Below are 12,702 nucleotides of genomic sequence, written 5' to 3'. Positions count from 1 at the left end.
TGAAACTACAGACCAATATCCTTTAGATATGACAACAAACACAGGCAACAAAAGAAAAAGGAGATAAATTGAACTTCATCAGAATTGAACATTTTTGAGCTTCTAATGACACCTTTAACATTGTGAAATAGGACTCACAGAATGGGAGGAAACATTTGCAAATCAGATATCTGATAAAGAATTAACATCCACAATATAGAAAGAGGTCCTACAACTCAACAAAAAATATGATAACCCAATTTTTTAAATAGTGAAGGACTTGAATAGACATTTCTTCAAAGAAGTTATATAAATGGGCAGTAAACACATGAAAAGATGCTCAATATCACTAGTCATGAGGGAAATGCAAATCAAGCTCAGAATGAGATACCATTTCATACCCATTAGGATGGCCATTATCAAAACCAGAAAAAATAAGGTTGATAAAGTTGTGGAGAAATTGGGACCTTTGTGCATTGCTGATGAGAATGTAAAATGCTGCAGCCACTGTGGAAAATAGTATGGAATTTCCTCAAAAAATTAAACATAGAATTATCATATATCCAGTAATTCCACACTGGGTATTTACCCAAAGGAAAAAAAAAAACCACTAATTCAAAAAGATATATACACCCCTACGCTTACTGCAACATTATTTATAATAGCTCAGATGTGTAGGTAACCCAAGTGTCCACTGATAGATGAACGGATAAAAAGGCTGTGGTACGTGTATACAATGGGACATTACTCAGCCATAGAAAAGGATGAGATTTTGCCATTTGCAACAACATGGATGGACATGGAGGTTACAGTGCTAAGTGAAATAAGTCAGACATAGACAAATACCATATGATTTCACTCATATGTGGAATTTAAGAAACAAAACAAATGAGTAAACAAAGAAAAAAAGACAAAAAATACAGTTTTAAATACTGAGAACAAACTGGTGGTTGCAGGAGGGGAGGTGATGGGGGGGATGAGTGAAATAGAGAATGGGGATTAAAATATACAGTTAGGGGGCGCCTGGGTGGCTCAGTCGATTAAGCATCTGCCTTTGGCTCAGGTCATTATCCCAGGTTCCTGGGATCGAGCCCCGCATGGTGCTCCCTGCTCCGCGGGAAGCCTGCTTCTCCCCCTCGCACCCCCCCTGCTTGTGTTCCCTCTCTCTCTGTCTCTCTCTCTCTGTCTCTCTCTCTGTCAATTAAATAAATAAAATCTTTTAAAAAATTTAAAAAATAATAAAATATACAGGTAGGGTGATGAGTACTGAGTACGTATAGAATTGTTGAACAACTATATTGTGCTCCTAAAACTAATATATCATCGTATGTTGGTTAAACTTCAATTAAAAAAAAAACATAAAAATAACATTACCCCTCAGGGATGCGCAATTAAAACTACAATAAAGTATCACTACACAAACACCAGAACGGCTAAAATTAAAGATTAGTTATTGTCAGGTGTTGACAAGGATGTGGAGCATCTGTAACTCATAGGTTACTGGCACAGGTATAAACTGGTTTGTCCGCTTTGGAAAATTCTTTGGCAGTATCTGACCAACTAAACACATGGCTAACATGAAACTTTTTTGTTGTGGTGGTCCATTTAAGAAATATTTATTGACAGTACTATGGGAAATACAAAGATGAGTCTGACACAGATCCTGCCCAGAAGGAGCTTACAGTCTAGTAGGGGAGGTAGAGCACATACATACAGGGGATACATGGTCAGAGCTATATTTCAGTAAGATGAGTCTAATACTACTAATACGAAACTTTGAGTTCCTCTCCCCTCGGCCTGTTCATGATTAAATGAAAACGTATTGATGAATATTAAATAACCTCAATATTCCAAGCATGCCAGAAACCACAGTGAAAAAAGACAAAACTTTGCCCACAGTGAGCTTGCGTTCTAGTGAAGTAGTCAGACCGTAAGCAAAACTATAATTTAGTAGCAGTGTTTTGAAAATGTTCAATGGTTAAGAAAAGTGTTTAATGAGTAGAACGAGGAACCGAGCCATCAGAGTGACGAAAGTAGAGTGGTTTTCATTAGCAACATCAAGAAAAGCCTCATGGAAAGAAAACGGGCACCCACATCCCCACGGCACTGCCCGCCGCTCCTGATTGGTTCAAGTCCTGCTTGCCAGGCGGCAGCTGCCTCACTGATTGGCCGCAGAGTAAGGGCGCGTGCAGCCTCTGATTGGCTGAGGAGTAGGTGTGTAGTCGCTGATTGCCTGCAGCAGAGGCCTGTCCCGACGCTGATTGGCTGTAGAATAGGCCCATGCAACCGCTGATTGGCTGCAGGGTAGACACGCCCATGCAAGGCCGGAGGGCAGGCCCAAGGGAGACTCCAGCGGCTCCACAGCCTTCCGCGCGCCACAGGTGAAAGGCGCCTGGCGTCGCGAGCCGGTCCGGGCCTGTTGGCTTTCCTGGCGACCGTTGAGCGCGCGATTTGTGTTGGAACTGCCCAAACTGGGGCTTCTCTGTAAGCCAGGCGGCCCCATGCTCGACAGCCAGGTTTGTGGGGGCGGGGGGATGTGTGGGGGCGTGGGAGAGAGGCACGGGTAGGCTCCAGAGCGGCGCCTCGAGCCTCTCTGTGGGGACGGAGACCCCTTCTGGATCAGTCAGCCGCGGAGGCTCCTTGAGAGCAGCCGCTGGCTCTTCAGCCCCTCCGTTCACCGCGAGCCTGACTGCCTTCAGCCTGCCACCGAGTGGGTCACCGGGTCGGCCTCAGGGGCAGCCAGGGGGGTCCCCCGGTGGGTCACCGGGTCGGCCTCAGGGGCAGCCAGGGGGGTCCCCCGGTGGGTCACCGGGTCGGCCTCAGGGGCAGCCAGGGGGATCCCCCGGTGGTCTGTTGATTAACGATCAGATTAGTGCGGTTAGGAGTCAGCAGGTAGTCACCTTGCAAACCCGTTAATGAGTTAATCGGATAATCCGCCCCCTTGGTAGCCTGCCCTGTCAGTCAGTTAATTGTGCGCCCTCTGAATCAGTCTCCTGGTAAGTTAATCCCCCTGTGAGGCGCTCGGTCGTTGGTCGCACGGTTATCCCAAGTGTAAGCCAGTTAATCAGCTTCACTGTTATCTTTGGTTCTTCTAGAACATCAGCTTTCCAGGCAGCCCGAGTAGGTCGGCTGTCCCAGAGTGAGTCTTTTCCGCAGCAAGTCGGGAAAGCCCTTCATGCCACGTAGGCTCTGCCAAGAGATACACAGTCGGAAGTGTGCTGAGCACCAGGAATACCCTGGAGCCCTTGGGACAGAGCCAAAGGTACGATGGAGAGAAGTGATGGGCACAGGGAAATGTAAGGGGGGGCGGAGAGGAAAGGGCGCCTGAGGAGCCGTCCCGGGTCTAAAGCCTGGCAGAGAAGAGCGGGAAGAAACCAGAACTGTGGGGCTGGGCGGATCGCTACGTGTCAAATCAAAAACCCCGCTCATGTGACAGATGAGGAAATCAGAGGAAAAGCAGAGAGGAGCAAATGTCTGACCCAGGTTACTCAGTGATTTACTAGCAAAGCCGGGGACCGGACCCAGACAGGGCTCATTCCAACATCCAAAATGGGGTGTTAAGTCAGAGAAGGGGGGCGGGGAATTGGCAGTGCAAAAAGGGAGCAGATGTGGCTTTCCTCCCTCCAGGTTTCTGCTCAGGTGTCCCTTCCTCACAGAGGCCTTTTCTGACCACCCTACCTAAGCCGTTTCCCCACGGTGCCCCCTCCCGTAATCCTCTGTCTTGTTATCCTGCATTATTTCCCTTCCGTCGTACTTAATAGTCATCAAATTATCTTGGTTGCCAACTTGTTTATTGTCTGCCTCCCACACGAGAATGAGGACAGGGATTGTCTTATTCTTGGTTACCGCCTTACCCCTAGGACAGTGCCTGGCATAAAGCTCAAAATGTCGGTTGCTGGAGGGAATGAATGAGAGTGCTGTCACTAGGGATTGTGCTCCTGGAGACTCATTAGAGGAAGCCGACTGTGTTTGGAAGTAGAGAGCCTCCATGGAGTGGCAGGAGGTGAGGTCAGAGAGGCAAAGGGAGAGGGCTTTGTGCAGAACTTGGACTTTTACTCTGAGTGAGATGAGAGCCCCTGGAGAGTTTTGCAGAGAAGGGGCAGGATCTCGCTGAGGTGTTGATAGGTTCCCTCTGGCTGCCACTGTGGGGAATAGAACAGACAGGGGCTAAAGGTAGAGCAGCAAGGCCAGTGAGCAGGTTACTGTAGCAATCTGGGTGAGAGAGGATGGTGGTTTGGGCCAGAGTGGCCACAGTGGAGGTGACTGATAAGTCGTGAGATTTTGAATATATTTTAAAAGCAGTGCCAGGGCGCCTGGGTGACTCTGTCGGTTAAGCCTCTGCCTTTGGCTCGGATCATGATCTCGGGGTCCTGGGATTGAGCTCCACATTGGGCTGCCTGCTCAGCAGGACCTCTGCTTCTCCTCTCCCTCTGCCCTTCCCCTGCCCCGCTTGTGCTCTCTCTCTCTCTCTCTCTCTCTCTCAAATGAATAAATAAAATCTTAAAAAAAAAAGTTGGTATGGAGAAAGAGGAACTTGAGTTTTAAATCTGTCTCCAACGACACTTGCTCAGTGCATTAAGAAAATTGCTTATTTCTCCAAGCTTCAGTTTCCTCCCCCATAAGGAGGAAATCATAAGACTTAATTCCTCAGGGTTTCTGGAAATAAATGAAGACTACCCAAATGAGAACAAACAAATTACTTACTCAGAGCTTGCTGTGACAAGAGAGTCAGCCACCGTCCCTTGCATTTGGCCAGTGACTCAAAGGCAGGCAGCAGAGTGGGAAAAACAAGTTTCAGATAGAGATTGTGATCATGGGGAAGCTAAAGATTAGCCAATTAGAAGTGGGGGCATCTTACATAATTGGATTGGGAGCAGATTTGACTTTCTTTGATTGGTTCTGAGCTGGAAGCCGGGGCAAAAAATAGGGAACCTGGTGCTCATTGACCAAGTTCTGACCATTCTGGGCCAGTTGCTGCAGAGATTGTGGTTTGGCTTCCTGGACTCGTTTGCTCGAAGTGCAAAATCAGAGTCATATATGCCATATAGTTGAGGCTCACGGGTCTTGTGTGGTATGGCCATTGTCTGTATATTCAGTGCCTCACGTTCTTGGGAGGATAAATGGGATGATGTACATGTGAAATTGGTGGGTATTAGTAGCTAAATAGATTAGTTTACAATATTTTAAAATTTCGTTATGGCCTACTTATGCAGTCCTGTCTTTGTTTTCATTTACTGAGTCATCTTTATGAAAAGAATTGGTTGTAGTGCATGAATGCATACGTGTGTGTCAAACAGTGCCAAAGTGTACAGAATAAAAACTGACAACCCTACTTCGTCTTTTCTCTAATCACGACTCTACCCATAGGTAAGTACTGGTACCAGCATACTATGTATCTTTCCAGATCTTTGTTTTATTTATGTTTATCTGTTTATGTATTATATATGAACACATAACTTATATATGAGCATACATATATATTTACATGTAATACACATATATAAAACTTTCATATAAATGACAATGATCAAATTTTCACTTACATATTATGAAATATTTCAGATAAATAGATGTAAAATGGTATTACAAGAGCATGTATCTGCTACCCAACTTAAAATTTAAAACACTGCCTCTTTATCCTTTCCCCAAATATATTTCCCACTCAAACTTGGAAATAACTGCTACCTTGGATCTGGCATTTTTATCCTTCTGTGTAGTAAGGTATTTAACCTAGCCTGAAGAAAGGTCTGGCCTTTGCCCTTGGCTTCTGGAAGATAATCCCTAAGTCCCTAGAATGTCATTCCTGACAGGAGTGTCTTTGTTTGCCTGGGGGGCATCATACTGAAGAGTCTGAAAGTGTGATTAGGGGCCACACCAGATCATGTAACAGTATGATTTAGAATGGGGTCTTTGGATCATGTGGTATCAGCTCACCAAGAAGGAGCTGGAGATGGAGGGGCATCTGCGTGGCTTAGTTGGTTGAGGGGCTGTCTTCAGCTCAGGTCATGAATGCAGGGTCCTGGGATCGTGCCCCATGTCAGGCTCTGCTTCTCTCTCCCTCTCCCTCTGCCCCTCCCCCTGCTTGTGCTTTCTCTCTTTCTCTCAAATAAATAAAATCTTTTTTGTTTTTTATTTTTTTTTAAAGATTTTATTTATTTATTTGAGAGAGAGAGAGAATGAGAGACAGAGAGCACGAGAGTGAAGAGGGTCAGAGGGAGAAGCAGACTCCCTGCTGAGCAGGGAGCCCGATGCGGGACTCGATCCCGGGACTCCAGGATCATGACCTGAGCCGAAGGCAGTCGCTCAACCAACTGAGCCACCCAGGCGCCCTCTTTTTTGTTTTTTAAAAAAGGAGCTGGAGCTGGAGACTTAAGGTCAGCCATGGGGGCAGTCAATCATGCCCATATGATTAAGGTCCAATAAAAACTCTGGGCACCAGGCTCAGGTGAGCTTCTCCGGTTGTCATATTCCATGCATATTGTCACACATCATTACCAGGAAATATTAGTTATACTGCCCATGATTCCACAGAAACTCTCTGGTTGGAAATTTCCTGGACTCTGCCCTATATGCTTCTTCCCTGGGCAGATTTTAATCTGTATCCTTTAGTCGCAATACACAATAATCATGAGTATAAGAGCTTGAGTAGTCTTGAGGACCTTAAAACTCAGAGTTGGTGTTAGAAGTGAAGGTGGTTTTAGAGACCTTTGAAATCTGCAGTTAGTGACAGAAGTGAGGGCATCTTTTTGGACTGTTCACTAACTTTGCAGTTGGCATCAGAAATTAGATTTGTGAAAACCTGGCTCAGTGAAACATAAATTTTGGGAAGAGCAAGGATGTGAAGTCAGGGGAGGATGAACCTTTCATGTCCCCAAAGTCACTTATGGGCATGAAAATGCAACTGTTCTGCAATGAGTTACAGGAGGTTAAGTTACCAAATTTTTTTTTTTTTAATTATGGATCCAACTCTGGAAGAGTTGACTCACTGGATACATAAAGAAATTCAAAATCTCGAGAAACAAGCTAAATATACAATCCTTTGGTTATTTTTATCTGTAATAGCTAAAATGAAAGTAAAGAAAAGGGCTGGGTTGGATCCTGACACTGGGCCAAGCTTGGGTTCTGTCCAGTCTGAGCTATGGCTGCTAGCCTCAGGGCTCCTACTAAAGGGAAAAGCCATGTTGAAACAATAGGTCGCAAGGAAAATTAGAGTGATTCACAGGAGTATGAAGAAAGATGAAGGGGAGGGGTCCCTGTGTGGCTCAGTCGGTTAAGCATCCGACTCTTAATTTTGGCTCAGGTCATGATCTCAGGGTCGTGGGATCAAGCTCCATGTTGGACTCCACACTCAGCTTGTCCCTTCCCCTCTGGTCCTCCCCCCAACTCCTGCCATCTCTCTCTTAAATAAATAAATAAACATCTTTTTAAAAAACAGGAAAGATGAAGGGAAGTGTCAAAGGGACTCATCCCAGTGGAGAGGGAAATCTTTAAACAGTTATTAAGAAATAGAGTGGACATTGATGGGATCAAAACAAAGGTCTTAGGGCAGGGCTCTTGGAGTTTGGGTGGACCAGGGCGAACCCCAGCTGGTCCCTCAACTTTGAAGGATCCTAATCAAGTCTGCTCTAGTTGCCCTAGGTTAGAGGAATTTCAAAAGCCAGAAGGCAAATGTGACAATGGGACCCTAACTTCAGATTGCCTGAGGTGATGATTCCATTATCTAATCAAGATAAAAATTGGTAGGTTTCCTTGGCTCCATGCCCAGCTGGAGACTCAAAGCGATAGGCACACTAGTGGTAAAGTGGCCTGGAGAAGAGATCTATCTGGGGTTCCTTAAGCTGGGAGGCCCATGCATTGTGAGTCCTAGTGAGAATTGTAAGTTAAGATTGGGAAGATATGAGAATACAAGGATTGAGGGGGTGGAATACTTACAGATTTTATGTAAAGTGATTGTGTCTCCTCCTTTATCTAAATATAAGTAGATACTGTGTCTGACTGTGGAACGTTTACCTTACCTAGTATTATGAAACAGGAGGCATGTAAATTCTCCCTTCAACCACTATTGATTGGACATGCTAAATGGGAACCAATAAACTTGCCCAAGCCCACACAGGTTATTAATTTGAAAAAATATAGGATATCTGGTGAAAAAAAAAAAAAACATGTCAGAAGCCTAGTGTTTGATTGGTTTATTTGGATTTTGGATGACACGTATTTTACATTTGGGAATATGGCTAGCCCCTAACCATAAAATTACTAGAATGAAGTCTTGGGAGTCCTTATGCAGACTGCAGTTTATGACAAAAACCAGTGAGTACCACCCAGTGGTGACCACTGGGATTTTTTTTAAATCCGAAAATTTCCATTTGAGGGGCGCCTGGGTGGCTCAGCCGTTAAGCGTCTGCCTTCGGCTCAGGTCATGATCCCAGGGTCCTGGGATCGAGTGCCGCATCGGGCTCCCTGCTCCGCGGGAAGCCAGCTTCTCCCCCTCCTTCTCCCCCTGCTTCTGTTCCCTCTCTCGCTATCTCTTTCTCTCTGTCAAATAAATAAAAATTTAAAAATCTTAAAAAAAAAAAAAGAAAATTTCCATTTGAGAGACAGCGAGTTGGCTATTGGGCTTTGATTGAAACTGCCCATAGGACCAAAGGAAGTAAAATAATCCTGAAACCTGAAATACTCATGATTATCTTTGGCAATGTTGGATAAACATGCTAATTAGGAAGGCCATGCCCAGAAGAGTTCAATAATAAAAAGGAAATGGTTTATAGAGGAACATGCTACCAAGGGAATATGAGGAGGTACTCAATGTATTCAGGAGCAGGTGGTCTTTCTTCCCCTCTTTTATCACCTGAGGAGCTGCCAGATCCTATTGCCACTTGGGTGGTAGCAATGAATAGCTCTCAAATGACTGACAAAGAGCTGTTTGGTTAATAGGGAAGGCTGTTGCAAGATGAATGGTTTCCTTTGAGTGGGAAATATTAGCAATGGTATGCTAGTAAATATTTAATAACCAGATCTTCAAAGGGAAAAATAAGCCCTGAATTGTAGCATTGCCAACTTCCGCTGTGTAGACACTCTCACCATAGACAGTTTCAAGCTACCAACTCAAGTTGTTATGAGTTAGGAAGAGATCCAGTAACACACCATTATGTAGTATTTCCATCATACAGATAGAATAGATGTAATACAATAGATGTAAATAACCTCAAGAACACAGATAACGGTGAGATGTACTAGAAAAATTAGGAAGTAATCAGTTTCAAGTAATTATTACCTTTGGGTTTTTTTTAAAGATTTTATTTTATTTATTTGAGAGCGAGAGAGAGAGAGAGAGAGAGAAAGAGAGCATGAGCAGGGGGGAAGGGTAGAAGGAGAGGGAGAAGCAGACTCCCCCCTGATCAGGGAGGCTGATATGGGACTTGATCCCAGGACTCTGGGATCATGACCTGAGCCGAAGGCAGGAGCTTAACTGACTGAGCCACCCAGGTAACCCTAATTATTACCTTTGTTTTTAATATAATGTGCTTATGAGTTATATCATTTAAATTATAATGACTGTGTTTGATAACCAGCTTGCAATATTCTTAAAAATTTAATAATCAGCTTTTTTTTTTTAAGTTGGTTTATGCAGGCTCCAGCACACTGATGAATATTATTTAGAAACCAAGATATAGGTGCTAGGCATGTTTATCACTATGGATGTGTCATTGCTCCTAGGCTCTTTTTTTTTTTTTTTTTTTAAGATTTTATTTATTTGACAGAGAGAGACACAGCAAGAGAGGGAACACAAGCAGGGGGAGTGGGAGAGGGAGAAGCAGGCTCCCCGCCGAGCAGGGAGCCTGATGCAGGGCTCATTCCCAGAACCTTGGAATCATGACCTGAGCCAAAGACAGACGCTCAACGACTGAGCCACCCAGGCGCCCCATCTCCTAGGCTCTTTCAATGAACAGAATATGGAAATAGAATTTGTTTTTTTAAACCAAGGGTTTGTACCAATATTGCCAATTAAAATTAAACTTTAATTTCTTCTCTTAAATTATTATATTTTATATTGTTTCTCTTTTTCCTTACTGTGAAAATCTTTAAAACATAAATAGTTTCAAAATTACAATACCAGTACTGGTAGCTTTCTTTGTCTCCCTTAAGACCGTACAGCTAGAGCCCTGTGTTCAAAGGTTACATGAAACAGATATTCTTCCAGAATCATTCTGTTATCACTGTTTTCATTTGTTTACTAGATTTTGCTTGTATTCAATTTTAGGGTTTTGCTTTCTTTTTCCCTTCTAGGTTTAAGTGACCTTCTTGAACACTAAAATATCAATATGGTTGGGAAGGTTTTTTTTTTTTCTTTGACCAGAACCATGTCACCTGACTACCAGGACATACATGTAAGCGAACTTGGGAACATTAATATTTATTATCTTCAGTCTCTGTAGTGGAGGCAACAGGGACAATGGTGCTGGGATGCCTGTTGGGTCAGAAGCCAGCAGTGTCTGCCACAAGGTATTATGGACTGGGGAAACATCCCCTCCTCCTTCCTTGTCCAGGAATTGATACAGAGATGAGGGACTCATGGCCCAGAGAGGGAAAGGATTCGTCTGTGGTCCTCCAGTAAATCACTGACATAGCTTACATAATCAGTGCTCGAATCCTGGGCTCATGCTCTTAAATCAATGCTTTGCCAAAAAAAGTGGGTGGGGGAGGATAGTTTCATGAAAAGTGAGATTAACATTTGAACATTTTATCAGTGACTATCGAAGGTCATTTTCTAAGGTCTTCTGAGGTCACAAAGGTCTGTTTGATGTAGGGCCTTCCCTTAAAGAGCTCAGTCTCAGGCAGACTCTCTTCGAAGATATTTCATTAGTTTCCCAACTCAAGTGACCTAACCAAATAAGAGTGTGTCTTCCTCATGTAAGGAGACGTACAGAGGTAGGCTGTGTGGAGCTGGTGTAGCAGTTCCACAAGGCCATCAGGGACCGGGCTCCTCACACTGCTCGGCAAGAATGTCCTTCATGAGTGGCACTCATCCTCACGGTTACCTCATGGTTGCCAGATGGCTGCTCTACCTCCAGTATCTTATCCATATTTTAGGGAGGAAGGAGGAGGAAGGAACAAGGAAGAAGGAAATGAGAATATCAGGAAAGGAAAACTTTCCCAGGAATCCCCAGCTCACTTCCACTAAAACAACATCACGTGCCCCACGTTAACTACAAAGGAGTCTAGACAAAGTGGTGCTTTGGCTTAAAACATTGCACCCCTAAGCAAAGCTGGATTTGTTAGGAATGAAGAGCAGGGTAAATAGTTGGTGTCTGGCTGCACAAAAACAAATAACTCTAGTAGAAGGAAAAAACTGATTCTTTCCTCAAAAAACAACAAATGAAACAAGTTGGGTAATTCTGGAAGGGGAGAGATTTACTCACTTTTGACTGGGTAGGGAGATCAGGAAAGGCTGCGTGCCGGAGACGGCACTGAATTCAGCTCTGAAACTGAAGTAGGATGTGAATGTGGATGGAGCCGAGTTGCAAGAGGAAAAACTGAATGGGAGAAATCCTTGAATGACGGGAGAAGGGTGATTAGGGTGAAATTGGAGAAGGCCACGTTGTCCCTGTGGCATGGAAAATGTTAGGAAAGGCACGGGGAGCCAGAAAGCAAGGGTGAGGTAAAGTTGTAGAGAACCTCATTTGCAAAGCAAAGAAGTTTGGAACTTTTCCTATCAGCAGGAGGAATTCCTGTCCATTTTCATTTCCCCAAAGGATGTTAAGGCTGTCCCACCCACTCCATCCCTCACGACCCGCACACTAACTCAAGCATGTCATTCTTTCCCAGCCACCACTCCAGGCTCCTCCCTGGCCACCTGGCCTGAGTTGCTCCCGTCTAAGCCATTTCTCCTGTGTCCCCAGTGGGTTATTGCAAACACCCAGACTGGCCCTGTCCCTCTGAGGTACACAACCCTTCCATGAATCCCTATTAGCTTTGAGACAGAACCCAAAGACTTTGTAATTGAGCTTCTCCCAAGTGGACTGGGACTGGGAGGGAAAGACCAGAGTTGGAATTGAGTCCTCACAGAGATCGTAGGAGGGCTGCCTGTCCCTAGATGCTCTTGAACGTCTCATCCCACACAATTCCTGCTTCTGAGCATGAACAGTCCTCCAGGATGACCAGAGACAGAAGCCCCTGGCTTGCTAAGAATACTTAATGCTCTCCCATTCCCACATCCTCTTTCAGTTACTCATCATCTCGTCTTCTGAACCACAAGGCTCTGATGTGAGAGCCAGCTGTGGCGAAGGCCCCGGCCCCTCCTATTCCTGAGGACCACTACTGCTGTAGATGGCAGGACCGCTGCCGCAGCTGGGTGAGTGGGACGAGAGACCGTGCTGGAGGTGCCTGAGGCTCCAGGACTGGGGCGGGCTGGGCTGCAAGGGTATGAGAAGAGAGGACATTAGGGTGTAGAGTACCAAATAACCAACATGGACTAAACATCCGTGTGCTGGGTGCTGGCAGGGCTGGGAGTGGCTGAGGTGAATAGCAGATTGGGCCAGGGAGTGGAGTTGGGGGTAAGGGTGGGCACTCAGCCAGGGTGGTTGAAGGTATGAGAGCATTAGGAGCTGGAAGGCCCAGGGTTAGTCAGGTTTCCCATATCTGTCAGCCACTGTCCACAGGCATGCTTTCCCAGATGGTAAAAATAAATAATCCAGAGGACAGCAGTGGGGGAGAGTCCCTGCA

At 45.0% G+C, this 12,702-nt stretch overlaps 1 protein-coding gene and 1 long non-coding RNA gene across 10 annotated transcripts in view; one reads left to right on the top strand and one right to left on the bottom strand.

Moving 5' to 3' along the window:
* Positions 1–2,332: 2,332 nt before the first annotated feature.
* The window catches only part of SIGLECL1 (SIGLEC family like 1), a 17,430-nt gene continuing 7,060 nt past the window's right edge, over positions 2,333–12,702 (top strand). Inside the window, exons 1-5 of one of the 9 annotated variants that reach the window (XM_073886477.1) lie at positions 2,362–2,495; positions 3,075–3,241; positions 5,219–5,346; positions 6,332–6,424; positions 12,205–12,331. In XM_073886477.1, coding sequence (XP_073742578.1) covers positions 12,307–12,331 — 25 coding nt within the window. In that variant the 5' untranslated portion in view covers positions 2,362–2,495; positions 3,075–3,241; positions 5,219–5,346; positions 6,332–6,424; positions 12,205–12,306. Of the gene's footprint in view, positions 2,496–3,074; positions 3,242–5,218; positions 5,347–6,331; positions 6,425–10,266; positions 10,368–10,406; positions 10,483–11,805; positions 11,921–12,204; positions 12,332–12,702 lie in introns of those variants that run through there. The other 8 variants (XM_073886478.1, XM_025849474.2, XM_073886480.1 and 5 more) reach the window with 8 other exon arrangements.
* LOC141371406 (uncharacterized) lies at positions 2,490–4,752 on the bottom strand. The gene is made up of 3 exons (XR_012376349.1): positions 4,684–4,752; positions 2,798–2,829; positions 2,490–2,707 (listed from the first exon to the last, which is right to left on the bottom strand). It is a non-coding gene; the product is annotated as an uncharacterized lncRNA (long non-coding RNA).

This window comes from Callorhinus ursinus, unplaced genomic scaffold (assembly GCF_003265705.2).
Source record: "Callorhinus ursinus isolate GAN/ISIS: 27379988/994484 unplaced genomic scaffold, GSC_fseal_2.0 scaffold71, whole genome shotgun sequence".
Lineage (NCBI taxonomy): Eukaryota > Metazoa > Chordata > Mammalia > Carnivora > Otariidae > Callorhinus > Callorhinus ursinus.
This window is presented reverse-complemented; position numbering and strand designations above follow the sequence as displayed.